The sequence below is a fragment of the Oncorhynchus mykiss genome, chromosome 5 (genome assembly GCF_057628025.1).
Source record: "Oncorhynchus mykiss isolate SJ-2025 chromosome 5, ASM5762802v1, whole genome shotgun sequence".
NCBI lineage: Eukaryota > Metazoa > Chordata > Actinopteri > Salmoniformes > Salmonidae > Oncorhynchus > Oncorhynchus mykiss.
This window is the reverse complement of record NC_143026.1, coordinates 29,573,130-29,592,134: the sequence shown is the minus strand read 5'-3', so window position 1 is coordinate 29,592,134 and position 19,005 is coordinate 29,573,130. Positions and strand designations below refer to the sequence as shown.

The 19,005-nt window shown below is 40.4% G+C and overlaps 1 protein-coding gene across 9 annotated transcripts; it reads left to right on the top strand.

Moving 5' to 3' along the window:
* Positions 1-3,691: 3,691 nt before the first annotated feature.
* On the top strand, positions 3,692-16,944 carry LOC110523577 (paired box protein Pax-8). 9 transcript variants are annotated; one of them, XM_036977224.2, is made up of 13 exons: positions 3,757-3,939; positions 4,410-4,584; positions 8,553-8,681; positions 9,484-9,649; positions 9,891-10,088; positions 10,288-10,364; positions 10,656-10,781; positions 11,173-11,342; positions 11,531-11,651; positions 12,262-12,498; positions 12,946-13,047; positions 14,798-14,884; positions 15,820-16,944. In XM_036977224.2, exons 3-13 carry the CDS (start codon positions 8,612-8,614, stop codon positions 15,888-15,890), a joined length of 1,425 nt encoding a protein of 474 aa, XP_036833119.1. In that variant the 5' UTR covers positions 3,757-3,939; positions 4,410-4,584; positions 8,553-8,611; the 3' UTR covers positions 15,891-16,944. The 9 variants fall into 9 exon arrangements, with proteins under 9 accessions (XP_021458059.1, XP_021458062.1, XP_021458061.1 ...); XM_021602384.3 differs by lacking the exon at positions 4,410-4,584 and having other exon boundaries at positions 3,692-3,939; XM_021602386.3 differs by lacking the exon at positions 8,553-8,681 and having other exon boundaries at positions 3,755-3,939.
* Positions 16,945-19,005: the final 2,061 nt, after the last annotated feature.

Here is a 19,005-nt window from a genome sequence, read left to right as displayed (position 1 = left end):
TTTTGTACAGAAAAGTAATTCAATATTGCCCTCAGGGAAAAGTAGCACAACGGAAAGAATAGTTGTGATTGAAATTCAGAAAACGTCAATTATTCTGGCAGTGGTGAAATGTTACTGTTAAAATATTAATGAATTATTACGATTAAAACATAGACTTTGATGCTTCTTCTTTTAACTTTGTGTGATCATTGATGCTATACCTGTCGAGATAAAGCAACAGTATTTCAAGAGCACTACTTCGTCCAATCTGCAAACGGTGGTAGGCTAGTAGTCGTTGGGCCATTCATTTAAAAACATGCATTTAAAGAAAGTAGGCTATAGCCATAGTAACTGTATTCGTTGAGAAAAATCACAGCAAATTTGGACTTAGGAGACGTTATTCTTTTGCAAGCAATGTTTTTTTTAGCATTTCTGCTGAAGGTGGGCTGTGCTCATATCCTACAACTGTTATAAAGATGTATTTTTCTTTGATCAATGTATGTTTTTTTTCTTCAGATTTTCATTTTACTTTGTATTAACTGGCTCCACCGGAGCGCTAAGTTTATTGTGTCGGTCCATTCTAGAGTCAAATCGCATAAGAGCTTGAGAATATCCTCTGGCGAAATGCTTTTCTCCATTGCATGTTGACAACCAAATCTGAGAGTGGTTCTGAACTGCAGGGCATGCACTGTACATGATGTGCAGACCTGAAAAACCATCTGCGGGTTGTCTTTATAAAATATCGCAGAACAATGGAAGTAGGGGTTATTAATAATCAATCAAGTTGCAAATGAAACTGTCTTGTTGATATGGCCTGGGTGAAGAATCCTTTCAGAAACTGTCTACGAGTTTATCTCAAACCAGATTCATTGCATATGCTATATTCTTTATTCGAATATTTCAGGTTTTATTTCGATATGATTATAGATGACTATAGACTATTTACAAAAAGTTTAGAAACTATATATATAGGCCTATTGTATTCCCCGCAGAGCGACGCTCTCCATGTGTATGTTTGTGTTGCAGAGGCTCATGATAACTATGCAGTCGCACTGTTTAATTGTCAAAGGAGTCATGAGATTATTGGAAATATAACAGATTATTTTAGGTGAATAATTCATCATAGTTATTGAACGAAGTTTTGACAATACACACAACATGAATATCCCCATCATAATCGTCGATGTAGTTATTAAATTGATGGAGGCCTAATTATGTTATTTCTTCTTTTTCAATTTCTTCCCCCCCTTCTCATATTCATCATCATCATCATTACTATAATATTAGGACTACTAGGAAGTGCTGGAATGATGTACCAACATGGTCTAGGAGGATAGGGGTGGTCATATAATTATTTTAACAGTTTCAAAGGTAGACTAATAAAGATTAACATACTATATTTTTTATAATAATTATTATTAATGGGTACCCTATGACCCAGTCATCCGACAGATATTGGGTGTATATTCATGCGGCCAGTTTGCCTCAAAGCAAGCCACATAACAAAACCCCTGAAATTAAACATGATTACAATTTACACCTCTGATCTACATACCCATCTAGAAGTTTTAATCCCCTGTTAAACTCTCGATAACCTCTGTCTCTCCTCTTTCTTTCTCTCCATCTCTCCCCTCCCCAGGCAATTGCCCTTCGCGCTCTCTCTCTCCACTTTATAGAGGAATTCTCTACTTCCATCTAATGTTATGTTTCGCTTTAGTCCCTCGACAGTTTTTTTATTTCAAAACACTCGCCCTTTTGTCCCGGAGCGGCACTGATGTAATGGTATTTACATTGCACCGCGGGCCAGGGAAGATGGAGAATGACTTCAGCAATTGTAGCCTAACGAGATAAGGAATTGAGGTGCATTGACCAATGATGTTAAATTGTTTGGGGCGCACAAGGGTCCCCTTCTTCTATCTTCCTCGCCTATAGGTCGTAGCCTAATCTCGCAATTAACAGGCCTAGGTCAATCGAAGTTTCTATTAGATTGTTTTGAACGACCTACTCTTGCTCGGACCATATTTGTTCTGTTTCCAACCAATTTCCATGGCAAAATGTTGCATTTTTGACTACTCAATTTTGCCATGTTTTCAACTGGCAAAATTGTAAAACAACTGTAAATTGGTGCCACGAGCCATATGGTTAAATAGCCCGTACTTTATGCTGGGCAGACGACACTGTGGCCATGTTAGGAGACATGGGGCCATAAACGAGAGTCATTAGTGGTGTTGTGTTTGTTTTACAAGCTCATGAGAACAACATTAACAGTGTTGGAACGCAGAGGGACACCGACACCCTGTTGCGAAGAACCACGCGCATATTTCATGGTGCGCACTCACTTCGATTAAGTGGTGAATGGGTAAAATAAACTAAGGCATTCAATACACAAAATCAGAACGCTTTGGCTATATATCATAACCAACATGTTTAAAATAGAACAGACGTGGGATTTTCAGACGTAATGTCTGAACAATGTAAACTGGATAGGCACTTTAACTGGGTTGACCCTAAAGACCTGTCTATAGACGAGTATTATGTAAGAGACCATTAGAAATGTAGCATTGGTATTTACAGCGCTTCTTGATGGTAACTGAAGAGACGAACAGGATAGTAGGCTTTGCTCAGGTGCTTAGAGGGATAGAACACAATCCATGTAACACTGTCTGACCTACAACGACACAACCAAGCACAGAAAGCAATCTAAGGGCAAGTGGGTGAAAGGTAATAGAATAATGTCATCTCATATCAAGTACCGAGTAGTTGTTTTTTTCACTGAAGGTGGCGATAATGTTGAAGATTAGGATATGTTGTATGGGATTTACCTTTGCATCTACCAATGTGTAACAACTGAATAAAAACAGTTATAATGTAATAATTATAATAATAATAATAATATGCAAATAGTAATAAAAACACAATTGAAAAAGGCTATTCTAACAAAGACAATAAGCAATTATATTGGAACAGACATGTTGGCTATTAATGTGCAAAAAGTAATAATGCAAGCTAAATGATTATGGGCAACCAGAGCCTATTTGAGCCATATTTAATTGGTTGAAAGTTGTGTAAAAAGTAATAAAATATTAACAATAGCCTATGCAACCTTTTATTTTATCCATTATTTTGTCATTCTAATTTAATTCTGTCCCCTGAAACGAAATAATAAACTAGCCTAGATATACTTCAATTATGACTGTAAGTAGGTCTATGTAATACACTATATCTGATGTACTTAAACTTTATGATTTAAACATCTTCAATATATAGGCCATACACCCATGTCCCTGACATGGTATAGGCCTATTTAGTCATCATTTTATCACTCAAATAAGGGGACATAGGCCTATACTGTTGTGTGATAGCAGAAATTGTGACAGATCACAACAAATCAAGTAGGACCTACCAAATTGTGTGTGAAAACAGTGTACTCCAAATGAACCTGAATTCACAGACCCCCGGAAATCGTGTCACATCTTGTACACAATCTAATCAAAGCGAAGCTGTCGCTGGGGGTGAATGAAAACAAACCCGCTCCTTGACGAGTGTTTCCGTAAACGTTGCTGTTTTGCTCAGTCAGTGTGCTGTGTTGGGTGGAGTGCCACTCAAACCACAAAATCAGTCATCCATGTGGCTTTGGGAAGGGTGACACCCTCTTTTCAAATAGCCACACCTCATCCTTCGTTCTACTGCACCCCGCTCGACTCCATCATCCAATGGCCGCCGCGCACCCTCTCCACTGCGCGCCTCGGAGAGCATCTGTTGGATAAAACCTCGCACAGAATTAGTAGCAGATCCTAAACAGTTACACCACCTCTTGACTGTTGAGAGAGCATCATAACAGACGCTTTATCAACGATTGACTTGGATCTCCCCGGCCGAGGTTAAATTTTCGCCAGTGTGGTCTAGCATTGGATAATAATATAAGGATATCTGCCCGGACCTTTTTTCTGCAAGGCGAAGGTAATTCTTTGCCCCAATTATGTGCTTTAGATTGTAAAAGCAATGTTCGAAAGGCTATTCATGTGATACATCACTGTTTTAGCAAATGTGAATGGTTGTTAAAATATTTAACAAATGGTTGTAAATGTGTAGCTTATTAACAATGAGCAGTGTATTGGCTGATCGTTTAGTTAGTCTACCGAGTCAGGTTAGATTCGCTGAGTAATGTGAGAGAGTAGTCCCAACAAATATCCAAGGCTACCCTACTACGGAGTATAGGCTACGATAAGCAGTGAAAAGTGTTTTTTGTTTTGGTTTATTACAGACCTAGATATATTTTTGAAAATAAGAGGGCGATAAGAGATGAGAGAACGGAAGACTCAACTTAAAACTGCAGCGCGGGCAATAATATAGGCACACTAAAGAAACACAACATCACCACACGATATTCATAACAAACCCATATTAACTATTACAATGTCCTCTTGCAGAGCATTTAAGCGTGCACTCAGGAACACATTCATGCCAAGCGAGGCCCCACATGGACTAAAAACATCTAATTAACTGGGAGAGAGAGAGAGAGAGAGCGCGCGTGGACCCTCTTACATTTGGCAAGGACACCCAACGACCAAGACCTCAGAGATATGTCCAACAACACCGGACGAGGTAAAACACAAGATCTGAGACCCCCTTCCCTCGTATTGCTATATTTTGGCCGGTAAACAGAAGATATCATTCATACATATGAAATATGTAATTGTCAAAGCAAGCAAAATAATGTAATATAGGCATGACTAAATATTTTGGAGGCTGTAGCCTACACAGACCTAGACAGAAATCAGCCGTCAAAAGTGTATGCTCACATAGGTGTTGACAACGGAATAAGTGCCTGTCAATATTTTCCAGTTATGTTTCAGTAGAAATATCTAACATTATTCATGTGGAATTCTAATGGCATGAAAATTAACTGCTTTTCAAGTAATTGGGTGATTAGGCTGACAATAAACTGGATTTGTGCACCAACGAAATGGTGGCTTTACTGCTGCCTTGAATCAGGAAACCCTGAAATATTGTTTGTTGTTTCATTCTAATAAATTGACATTATTCATGTTGAGTAAGGACTTTATGAACAGAAACAGACTGTTTTGTAGGAATATATTTTATAGAACACATTAGCATGGTTTCTAGAATTCGCCCATGGCTGTCTATACAGTAATTGGTCTCTATGCATCAAAGTAGAGATTGGAAGGCCAATAACCTTAATCAATGAAAGCCATAAGGATCACTAATTGAATAACTTAATGTGCACCTGTCCTTATAGGCCTACATTGTTTTTAGATTTATTTTCCTTAATTTCAGGGTCTTTGTAAAAGTTATGTTCATTTATGAATGTAACATTTAGGCCTATACGAAAGCAAACTATCAGTGATTGACCAACAATTCTGAACGTTGAGCATGGTGTTATAATTCGTGTGTGTGTTCATTAAACAGAAAGCCAGGGTGAACTAATAGATTTTCCTTCTCTCGTGGAGGGGTTGGGAAGTTAATTGGACGTTAGTTTAGCTGTCAGATATAGATTTGGGCCAATCCGTGGTCATTGTCACTTCAATCGAGTTAATGATGGAATCGTGGGGAGCTGAATGGTATGGCTTGTTTACGTTTCACCCGGTCTACCCCGCGGCATAAATTATGACACCCTCTTGTCGCCTCAGACGCGCCATCTTCTTTCATGTTATCATAGCACCCTCTGTCAGGGGTTACAATAACCGTTCAGAAGTTATAGTGCCGCATTGCACCTCAATGTTTTTTTTTTTTTGTTGGTTTATGGATGTAATCAAATTACGTGACATACAAATGTGACATAATACATATTGTTTAAAATTGCTGGGAGTATAGGATAGTCAATAGTCAACCAAGTTGTCAAATGTAGGCTCGATCTCTAAATTAGTGGTTGATAAATAATTGTAGCTTATGGCCTGTGAGCGCAGGAGCAAACACCTGCTTATGTGAAACATAGTCTTAATTTCTTGTGAAATCAAGCAATGTTGGACAGATCACAGACAAACGATCTTGTTTTGAATTTAAACTAAATAATGGGTAAGGCTAATCTTGACCAGTGTGGCCACACATTGATTCCATAGCCTAATGGTGAGTTAGTGGGATATAGCTTACAAAACCAAAGGGTATAGGAACAAAACAGTGTAACATAAATGCTGCATTATTGAAGTTATTATGGAACCAACATGGTTTTCATGAAAGTGAGAGGTTCTGCAATATTTCGTGTATATTCTATTTAATATAAGCAACAACAAAACACTTATGGCAGATATTTCCTCAGGCGTTTCGACGGCACCTTATGTTACATTGTAGAGCATGTTCTCGTAAACATGCATCCAAAACGGTAGGCCTGTAGTAGACCTATATCATTAGGTTATTTCCCGTATAATTCAAATCAAACCAAATCAAAAATCGAATTGTGTTGGTAGCATACATATATTTAGCTGATTTTATTTCGGCTATAATGAAATCCTTGTGTTCCTAGCTCCAACAGTGCAGTAATATCGAACAATATACAACAATACACACGAATCTAAAAAGTAAAATAATGGAATTAAGATAAATTAAAATATTAGGAGGAGTCCAGATATACTACATATTCTATCCATATACTGTCCATATTGTCTATACATCCCATCACACATACATATAGATTCCTGTGTATTGTTGTATATATATGTGTGTGTGATGGGAGGTATAGACAATATGAACAGTATATGGATAGAATATGTAGCATACCTGAAGAAAAGTGTATGTACAGTTGGCTCAGTTGGTAGAGCATGGGGTTTACAACGCCATGGTTATGGGTTCGATTTCCACGGGGCACCAATACGAAAAATGTACGGCGAAGTATGAACTCACTACTGCTAAATTACAAAACACGTCAAGTTATTAACTGGAATACGGTATATACATATGAAGTGTGTAAAACATTATTTCAAGTGACCAGTGTTCCATGACTATGTAGCCTCAAAGGTGCATGGTAGAGTTAGTTACCGGGTGGTAGCCGTCTACTGACAGTGACAAATATGAGGTCTAGAACCAATAAAATTGTACATTTTACAGAGGATTATAAATTCGAATCCACTTTGATGGGGAAAACTATAAAGATTAATTATTTCAAGGGAAACAACCTAAAGAAGAAGTTATGGCATATCTATAAATGGCGCATACATGGAGACCATATAGGCTTATAATTGTGCAATTACAATAAAAAGTCAGTATGAGGGATGTGTGTGTGTGTGTGTGACAGAAAAGAGAGAAGAGAGAGTGCGCGCGCGTGTGTATATGCGTGTGTTTATTCCCTTGGGGTTGCTTGGCTTTAATATCCTGCAGGTTGGTGAAGCTTGGCGGGGAGATTTTTACACACTCCGCTAGCACCGTTAATGGTGCTCCTGTTCCCCACCCAGCCTCGTCCGGCCTCCGTTTGATGTGGAAATGAAAGCTGGGAAAGGACTGAAAAAAAGAGCCAGGGGAAGCAAGCTGCTGAATGGGTTAAATTAAAAGCATTGGGATTCTTACAAAGTCACTGATGCAGTCCATAGAAAGACAGAGTAGCTGCTGACAACTTTCAAAATGACATGGCAAACCTCTCCACAGCTGCATTTCCAAGTCCTCACATAAAGGATAAGTCGATTGTTGTATTTATTTTTTTACGTTAAAATGGCCAACTATAACTAGAACATGTAGCCTATTCCCTGGTGCAGGCCTGTGGTATTATTTTCAGCCTGGACACAAGGGAATGAATGTTCTTCTACAAATGAATATACGCATTATCCTGAGCGCATAAGTGGTGAAACATGAGAGTTTTATAGGCCTAGGCCAAATAGGAGTAACTATTTCATTAAATCCCTATAGTTCAAATACAGACAAATCTGCCATATAACCTACAGCCCCCTATATTGTTTTTAGAATACTAACCTTATTATACCAACTGACTACCGACAGCCGGAGAAGCCTATAGCATTTGTGTGGGGTGAATCAAGTTATTGAAAGCCTATTTGAGTGATATTTGACCTAAACAGTCATTGGAAACGGTCGACTTGCTCACAATGTAAAAGTGTCTAATATATAAATAACGAATGGTTAACATTTCTTTTGCGTAATTGTAATGTTTTTTTTTTCATTAGACTATTAACGTGTTATACATGTCAATCAAAGAGCTGGTTTCACATTGAACTTTGCTGTGTAGGAGGCACCCGTTGACCTCGCATACATACAACAATTTCCAAAGAATAACTAACCAAACTCCAAAACATAACATGATGACAAATAATGTACCGTGTTATTTAGGCTATCGAATTGTAGCCTAGACAGTATCACTTCAGGGTATGTTGAAATCGAAATTATGGCAATAGGGGATCATTGTGCATGTGAGCTGTTTTTCCACGTCGCGTGCTAGAATATGCCTAAATTATGGCATTTTATAAGCCCCAAACTTCTGACAAAAATAATACATCTAAATCTATCCGTATTATAACGTTTAATGTGACATTAATTTATATCAAAGTTAGGATAAACTTACTTTCTCTGCGAGGAATGACTACCCTGCTCTCGCTGCCTTGTGTGTCCCATAGGAAACCCAAACCCGGAGAGAGGAATCTAGAGGTCAGAACCAGGATTGAGAACATCTAGAATGTGGAAGACATACACAGAGCTGTCTAGACCAGAAGCTGTCAAATTTCTAGCTAGATCCGACTTAATTGGTCAGTTACCCTCTTTTACCACTCTTTTAAAACAACAATGAATTATGCATGGTACCTTTACAAAACATGTTCTGATGTGCATCATTCACATCGCTGAAGTCATCCTTTTTATATAGCCCTACTGAGCAGTATACCCGGGTTAGGGTTACTTATATTTTGATTAACTGTTTTATGATCCAACGTTCATATCAATTATATATAAACTTGAACTGGCCAGACATGCTTGTCTCCTCTCCTCAACATAAAAAAAACAACTTAAATTAACTTTATTGAAAACAATGCTTTTTTAACAAATTCCAGGAAATAAATGCACATTTTTTGGTTCATGACATACACAATTTTGTGAAGAAATTATATAAATAATATATTGATTGTACTTCACTCATACTTGTTTACTTTGTGCTGAATTTTCCCAACAGGTTCAATTACATCTTCTCTTACAAATCCAAATGACCCACTTTTTTTATCCTATTTGTTTTATGCATTCTGAAAATACTTTTGCCAATAGACACCTAAATAGTATTTTATTTATTTCATTAACTAATCTATTTTGTTCTACCTGACTGTAGTATGTCATAATCCTATCTATGTAAGAATGTTAGGTGCTAAGTAATCCCTGTTTCAGACCAAACAAATAGCCTGAAGACAAGTAAAATCAGCTCAGAACCCGTTTCAGTCAGCCCTCCCTGTGTGTGTGTGTATCTTCTGTATGAGGTAGTGCTGAGTGTGGGTGGTAGCGTGGGTGGTAGTGGGCTCAGGTTCCATGACATTTATGTATGTTTCATCCCCCCTCCTCCCCCAGGTCATGGGGGTCTTAATCAACTAGGCGGAATGTTTGTAAACGGCCGTCCGCTCCCGGAGGTGATCCGGCAGCGCATCGTGGACATGGCCCACCAGGGCGTGCGTCCCTGTGACATCTCCCGGCAGCTCCGCGTCAGCCACGGCTGTGTCAGCAAAATCCTGGGACGGTGAGGACCTCATAAAACTTTTGCAACTTTACACAACGGGGTTATACTGTTTATGGCCCTCCATTGCGTTCTCAAGACACTTAGACCAATAACCACTGTCTCCCATTATTTAATCATTCTGGGTTCGCTATACAGTATGGAATTGGTATCGTAAACACTTATTTTTGTTCAATCTAAATGATGACCATCCACATTCACTATATTGCTCTCTTATGTAGCAAACCTCTCTGTCCTTTTCCAGCTACTACGAGACTGGCAGCATCAAGCCAGGAGTGATTGGGGGCTCCAAGCCCAAGGTGGCCACTCCTAAAGTGGTTGATAAAATAGCAGATTACAAACGTCAGAACCCCACCATGTTTGCCTGGGAGATCAGAGACAGGCTGCTGGCAGAGGGAGTGTGTGACAGCGACACCGTGCCCAGTGTCAGCTCTATCAACAGGTAATGACTAACCTCTACATTATGCTATGTGTAAACCAATACATATCAGAGTGGACCTTTAAAATAACCATTGTGATCTCTTTAGTAATGTAAGACAAGTGTTTAGAAATGAACTGGGCAGAAGAAAAATAGTTTTCATTGTTCACCCACTGAAGTGGTTCAATAGATTTTAAACTCTAATCCCGGCTCTTTATTCCAGAATAATCCGAACCAAGGTGCAGCAGCCATTCAATCTGCCTCTGGATGGCAAAGGCCTAAGCCCAGGACACATACTCAGTGAGTTTCTACACAGACACACGTACACGTACACACACACACACACACACTCACATCAACCCTTGTGATTAACAATGCGCTAACACTCCCCCCACTCTAAGCACAGACACACGCCTTCACTAAGGTCCAGCATTATGATCTGATCATGCAGTATTAAGCCTAAAGAAACTCCATGCTTAATGGTACGTAAGATTAAGCGCTAATGGTCAACGATAATATTGGAGTAATAATGGTCCATTTCCCTCTGTCTGTCTGTCTGTCTGTCTGTCTGTCTGTCTGTCTGTCTGTCAGTCCCCAGTTCAGCCGTCACTCCCCCTGAGTCACCCCAGTCCGACTCCCTGGGCTCCACCTACTCCATCAGTGGCCTGTTGGGGATACCACAACCCAGCCAGGAGGGCAAGAGGAGCCATGACGACAGTAAGTACCCTCAAATTCTCGTGCAATCCCAAATTCTCCTCTCACATTTTAAGATGATTTTATTCAATTAGATTCAATAAGATTCACTCTCCCAATTGAATGAGACCTCCCCACAAACTCAAATAGATTCAGCAGTTTCTTAATATGACACACTCTCTCTCTCTGTATCTCTCTCTGTATCTCTCTCTGTATCTCTCTCTGTATCTCTCTCTGTATCTCTCTCTGTATCTCTCTCTGTATCTCTCTCTGTATCTCTCTCTGTATCTCTCTCTGTATCTCTCTCTGTATCTCTCTCTGTATCTCTCTCTGTATCTCTCTCTGCATCTCTCTCTGTATCTCTCTCTGTATCTCTCTCTGTATCTCTCTCTGTATCTCTCTCTCTCTCTCTCAGGTGACCAGGAAAGCTGTAGACACAGTGTGGACTCTCAGGGCAGCGGGGGCGTTCCTAGAAAGCAACTGAGACCAGAGCACTTCCCACCGCAGCACCTGGACTGTGGCTTCGACCGCCACCACTACCCCCCAGACTCCTTCAGCTCTGCTGCAGCTAGCAAGACCGAGCAGGTACAGCAGCCTACATGGCACATTGGCACTGAGAGCTGGTGGATCCTGATTAACTCCACTCCCAAAATTACTCTCTCTACTCCTTGTCTTTCTTTCTCTTTGTCAATTTCTTATTCTCTCCCTCTCTCGCTTTCACACATGCAACACACACTTACACACAAATGGTTAATCCGATCTATCCTCCACAGACTGTGTACCCTCTCTCGCTCATCAACGGCAGTCTAGAAGACGGGAAGACCAGCCTCTCAACATCGAGTGCTGCTATTGGTCGGAATCTGGCAGCGCACCAGGGCTACACTGTGGTGGCAGGTAAAACTCTTACGATGGATGCTGCCTTCTCACCCTGTACAAATATCAGAGCTTAAAGATGAAACCGAGGACAAACTGAACACGCTGACACATGGGAGCATTGTTTTCCATCAGCATATCTGAAGACCCAATTCACAAAGACAGTTAAGTTTAATGTAATAATGCATTCATAATCTGTGAATGTAATAGCAGTCTGTTTAGGCGTGTATACTCTAAACTGTATCAACTGCGGTTGTCATCAATCTGATTATAGATCTTGGTTTCCGACTGAGCTATCATAGCAGTTGATGTTTATCTCTGTAGTGCAGCCACATTTTAGCTTGCCGTGCCTGCTGATGCGTTGTGCAATTAATTTGGCGTATTATCACAAGCTGCCCAAAGCACCCTTTCAAGTTTAATTTAAAACAGATGTACATGATGTGCTGTATGTCTATCCGCAGCGCAGTTCGCAAACACATCAAACACGATGTAGTACCCATTCACTCATCATTCATTTCAATCAGCCAACAGGCTATTGCTGCTGTGTATTTGTTAATCCATTCATATCAGTTAATTCCATTTTATTTCATTTTCTCACCCATCCACTGAACCACTGGCCATGCCACCTCAGACCCCCTACAGCCCCTCCCACTTTGTCTGAAACAGGAAATGTCCCCAGAGGTGACCAGCACAAGCCCCTCTCCGAATGTGGTGGCCAACTCAGCTTTTCTGGAGCTACAATCGCTGCAGGCCCCTGTGTCTATCAGTAGCAGCTGCAGCAGCTCCAACCATTTCCCCCATGCCTTCAACTCATTCTCCCATCATGCACCAGTGTACAGCCAGTTCAGCAGCCAGTCTCTCATAGCAGGTAATGAAGCATTCATCTCATCCATTGCCACTCCCTGTAGGGGGTTCATATGGACAGTATACTGGTAGACTACACTCTCTTATCATGTCACCTGCCACAACCACCAAACCCCATGTGCAGTACTGTACACGAACATCACTTGCTGTATATGATGGTAGAATATGGGAGTCCCATAGGGCGGCGCACAATCGGCCCAGAGTCGTCCGGGTAAGGGTTTGGCCGGGGTAGGCCATCATTGTAAATAAGAATTTGTTCTTAACTGACTTGCCTAGTTAAAGAAAGGTTAAATAAATAAATAAATAAATACATATGGTGGAATGGTAACTGGCATGATTTCATGTACATGACACATATTTTTGGGGGGCCAAAGAATTTATTTGTTTTTCATGTGTACACTTACCTCCTGAGAAGAGCTGACATTGTGTGTTTTGTCCTTCTCTGTTTCAGGAAGGGACATGGTTAGCTCCACTCTCCCCGGCTACCCTCCTCACATCCCCTCCAGTGGCCAGACAGGCTACTCATCCTCCGCCATCACTGGCATGGTAGCAGGTAAGACTCCCATTCATTGACATTCACACTGAGACAGGCTATGGCATCTCTGATGGGATTTCAGAGAAATAAATGAATGATGTCTCTCCTTTCAGTTGAGCTTACGTAAAGGTCCAATGCAGCCCTTTTTATCTCAATATCAAATCATTTTGGGTTAACAATTAAGTACCATACTGTGATTGTTTTAGCAATGAGCAATTTCTTAAGCCATAATTTTGGGAGGGAGGGGTTTGAGTGGGGAGGGGAAAACAGAAAATGAGCTGTTATTGGCAGAGAGGTTTGGAACTTTCTTTCTTATGGGTCTGTTAACTAATTTACTGCATGGTGATGTCACCATGGAAGGCCAAAACTCCATCCCACCAAAACAGGTTGACATGACAGGCAGTCTTTTCAAACAGCTCTTACACTAAAAGGGCATTCATTTTGCAGTATTATTCCAATCTCATATATATAAAACACAGGAAATCATGTTTTTGACTGCACTGGGCCCTTAAATGCAGTTCATAGTTTTATTTGTGACCCAAACATGATCCCATCTGGGTTTTCCCTTTGGGGAAAGCTAAAACTGAATATGCTATGAGGACAAAGCACCACTGAGAAGAATGTAGACAACAAAACACAACATTGTTTTGGGGTAAGGCAGTGACCAAAACCAACGTTAAAAAAGCAAGGATGGGAGTGAGAGAGGGAGAGATAAGTGCTGGGAGGGAGGATTGGAGATTAACAGGAAGGCATGGTGGTTAATAAGTAGCCTGCTCGGCTGGTGAACTGCACGGCGGTGCAGCCAGGGCCCAGGGGGTACAGGGAACAGGCTGGGGGTTCCGCCCTGCTGCCCGCACCCCCACGCCGCCCCTCTGACCACACATCGCCATGGGAACCAGGGGCCCCACCAGACGGGGAGAGGGTGGGGGGCCACAGGGTGGCAGAGTGGGCCCGGGTGAGAGGGAGAGAGAGAGGGGGAGAGAGAGCACTGTGGTGTGTGTGTGTGTGTGTGTGTGTGTGTGTGTGTGTGTGTGTGTGTGTGTGTGTGTGTGTGTGTGTGTGTGTGTGTGTGTGTGTGTGTGTGTGTGTGTGTGTGTGTGTGTGTGATGTGCCTTTTTTATTTGAAGTCTGCCCTCCGAAGCGCGAAATGAGAGGGTCTGATTTATTATTTTTCTGGTGGGCTCGCTGTGAGGAAGCGTTCATACACAATTACTCACAGAAAGGGGGGGTCTGGGGGGGAGCGGAGGGATTCAATCCAGCCAACATAATTACCAATTAGATATTGGAATGTAAAAAAAAAGACGAAGAAAAGAGGACAGAGAGAAAGGTAGAAAGGCTAAAGCAGGAAGTGAGGGATAGAGAGGAGAGGAGGCCATTTTGGAGGGACAGGGAGGGGAGGGTTAAATGCTATAGAGAGGATGTGGAGACTAGCCACACGCATCAATGAGTCGAGGGATTTTACCCCCAGCCATTCACCTGGCTCATAGATTAATGGTTTACAAGCTACCCTAACCGTTGGTGAATTATGAGCTAAGTCTCAGCAGATGCTGGCAAGAGGACAAACACCCTCAAATGAAGGCAAAATAAAACTTTGAGGAAGTCGTGTCTTTTTAAGAAATATAATGCATAATACTGTCTAGACTGTAATTTAATTTTGTCTATAGGCTACACATACGTGTGAATTTCTTACTGAATGATGTTGGTTACTGTATATATGTCTCAATGTACATCTGATGCATATGTTGTTTTTTTGTTCCCTGTCCTACAGGTGCAGACTACTCTGGCCAGACCTACACTCACTCCCCCTACACCTCCTACAGTGAAGCTTGGAGATTCACCAACTCCAGCATTTTGGGTGAGTCACAGTCAGTCCGGCACAGTGGTGTTCACCTTTCATAAGTATTAGAAGCATGTACTGTAGTCAGTGTTGTTTGTGTACTGGAACGATGTATGATTCCACACAGGACTGTACTGTTTATAAAGCTGATGTTATGATTGGATCGAACGTGATCTTCATGAACAAATACAAAATGAAGGTCTTCAGAATATAACTCACGGATCAGACTGAATTGTTGTAGATAAAAGTTCCAGCCTCCAATTAAAATGTTTGTTTAAAGCTTCCCTTTGAAATGTTGAATACAAACCATTCATGTCATGTCAAGTTTATACTTTAAACCTTATTCTACTGCTTTGAACCTAAGATACAATTAATGAACCCTGAGTATCAATGGGAAATCCGCAAATACATATCCTCACTCCAATCCAGGAAATCATGTACAGCCAAATGTTTGGTTTCAGTCACGTCACATGTATCATGATTTCCCCTAGTCCCCATGGAAACTAGTCACCCAATTACCAGGAGGTCGGCTTCAAACCACTGCCGCCCATTGGTGTACAGTAACTCTCTTGGAGCTGACTAGCCTGAGAACTCGTGTCACCTTGACCCAGCTGATTTCACCAGTTATTAACGACACAGGGGAAAATAAACAGTATTAATGCTTGTGTGTTGTAAATGCTTAATTCTATGCATAACGCAAAACATTCTTTGATATTTCTTCCATCAAGTAGCAGACCCATCCTTTAAAGAGAGATTGCAAAACAGGCAGCTTTATTCATGGGACAAACTATCCAAGCAGGGCAGATTTCCATCTGAACCATCTGCTATTGTCATGTAGTGGATGGGATAAAGAAAGCCTGCTTTACATTGCATTGTCCCTCCTAACACCATCAAAGCCAAGCTAAAGAACAAAACACAATAGTAAACTCCTTTATCTCTGTCGCCCCCTGCAGGTTCACCCTATTACTATAGCTCGGCCTCCCGCACTGCTCCACCATCCACTGCAGCCTACGACCATCTCTAGCTCCCATGGACCAACCCTCATCAAGAGGACTGGTAATGGGGACCAATAGGCAAATGCAGCAAGGGATAGGAAGCTATGATGAGAATTGGACTGTCTCCCAATAATGGACAGGGAAGTGAAAACATGGAGACTTTGGAGACTTTTAATGGTAACACTGGACCAGCAGTGCTTGAGCATGAACTCATGGACAATACCTTCTCATGGCTAACTAATGAATTATTTATTTGTTTTTAATGACAGCCTCATCCAGGATGACTTTACACGTTTACACATGACATTCTAAACACTGTAATACATTTGGGCAACTGATTTCTATGACTTTTTCAGTGGCAACGCCCTGAATCCTGCATCCTGTATACATCACTCTAAAGCTGTTTCACCAAAGACTTTATTTTTAGCACATTTTACAACTCTGACATGCATTTTTGACTTCATGGTGACATCATAGGATGAATTGTGGTGTCACAGTGCGGTAACTGCTTTTATGTGAAGTTAGGCCTGAATTTGCATCAAGTTTACAACAGTTTTATACAATACACATGTCCCTTTCGCATTCTAGGGTATGTTTTTCAGGATTCTCTGTGTTGAATTCAAAATTCAGCCTATTTGAGCTCATCACCCTGCAAAACCTTCCAGATCTTAAATGTAACACAGTGCCAATAGTCTAAATGAGGAATACAGTCACACATGGTATCATTAACATAGCAAAATGTCCTCATGTCTTTGTCAAAGAAAATGTGCTACCTGAATTGAACTGTCTGGGTTACGCTACTCTTGTTTGGCAATATGTATATATAGTAAATTGCAAACTGCTCTTAAGAAAAAAATGCAACTTTATCATGAGGATGATTTGGGGTGAATATTGTGGGGATTAATGACACATGAAAGATTTGGGGGGTTTTCTTCAATGATATTTCGAGTTTGTTGTAATGCTGATGTTTCGTAAGAACTGTGACTAAACACGTTTTTTCTTATACTGTTATTAATATTATTGAAGATGTAAATACGGAATTTCTAAAGAATTATTTTAATAAAATAAAGCATGACAAAGTGATTCTCTGCCTTACATATTTTTTTGGACATCTTACTAAATCAAGTCAAAACTCCTATTGTGTAATAATCACAAAACTGGAATAGTATGTAGGCTTGTGTCACACAAGCAGAATTTAAAACTTTGGTCCAATTCTGTGGGGTCTAATATCAGTGAAAATCTATAGGTGTAAAATAGTTGAAGGCAGTTTAGCCTACAGTTAAAATAGTTGTTCTGCTATTTTAAAATGATCAACACATTATCCGACCATATCTTACTGCTTCACAGTCACACTGCTGTACTGTGTCCTATTTGTGCTGTTTAATTCTCCACAAAGACAGTAGGCCTACTTTGTTGCCATGGATGTAGGACGTAGGGTTCCCATTGTGCACAATAAATACTGTACATAGTGAATTAAATAGTTATAACAGAATAACTTATCATTGTCATCATCATTATTATTAGTATTAGTTGTAGTAGTAGTAGAAGTAGGGCCTATATGGTTCTACTGCAAAACTCTCAAATGTTACCTATTTTCTGCGACTCAGCAATTTACTGGAAACGTAAGAGGACAAAAGCAATGATCCTGAACACACGCACATCTGTTTAATTTATTATTTTATTTTCTGCATCATGTAGTTTTATTTGCAATTATTTCTCCCCTCTTTGCGGCCTCATTATTATACCGCGGTAACGAGGCCATGGTTCGGCAGTGCCACAGCCCACCTGGACCCACCGTCACAGCAAAGGCCGCAGGACTTGACGGATTGCCTCTCCGCCGTGGATACAGCCAATACGAAATACCAAACCACACCCCACGATGCTGGAGAGTAGACCTATACATAAAGGCTATCTCTGGAAAAAAAATGTATTTTGGTTTCGAAAGGGACCCAATCCCGTTTTGTCTCGAATTGTATTATTTTAATGTTAGACTAGGGATCAATTCGTTACTGGCTTGATTTTCCCCTAGTCCTACTGTTTCATATTCAACTTCATCAATGAGTTTCCGCGCAATTAAGCCTTGAATGTGAGCTGTCGAATGTAATAGGTTACATGCCACATACAGTGCCTTCAGAAGGTATTCATACCTTTTGACTTATTCCACATTTTGTTGTATTACAACCTGAATTCAAAATTGATTAAACATGTATTTTTCCTCACCCACCTACACACATTACCCACAAGCATTTCGCTATACCGGCAATAACATCTGCTAATCATGTGTATGTGACCAATAAAATGTGATTTGATTTGAATGACAAAGTGAAAACATGTTTTATGAAATGTTTGCAATTTTTTGTATTCACACACGAGTCAATAACTTGTAGAAGCACCTTTGGCTGCAATTACAGCTGTGAGTCTTTCCTGGGTAAGTCCACATCTGGATTGTGCAACATTTCGCTTTTATTATTTTTAAAATGTTCAAGCTCTGTCAAATTGGTTGTTGATCATTGCTACACAACCATTTTCAGGTCTTGCCATTGTATTTGAAGTAGAATTAAGTTTAAACTGTAGCTCGGCCACTCAGCAACATTCACTGTCTTCTTGGTAAAAAAAAAAACTCCAGTGTAGATTTAGCCTTGTGTTTTAGGTTATTGTCCTGCTGAAAGGTGAATTCATCTCGGTGTCTGGTGGAAAGAAGACTGAACCAGGTTTTCCTCTGGGGTTTTGCATGTGCTTATCTCCATACGTTTCTTTTTTATTCTGGAAAAATGGAGAGTTGTATTGGATTTGACCCAAACAAAACACTTTGCATCCAGGACTAAAAGTGAATTAGTTTGATTACTTTAGTGCCTTGTTGCAGACAGGATGCATGTTTTGGAATATTTGTATTCTGTACAGGCTTTCTTCTTTCACTATGTCAATTAGGTCAGTATTGTGGAGTAACTACAATGTTGTTGATCCATCCTCAGTTTTCTCCTATCACAGCCATTAAACTACGTAACTTTTAAAGTCACCATTGGCCTCTTTCCTTCCACTCTGGCAACTGAATTAAGAAGGACGCCTGTATCTTTGTAGAGACTAGGTGTATTGATACATCATCCAAAGTGTAACTAATAACTTGCCCAAAGGGATCACATGCTC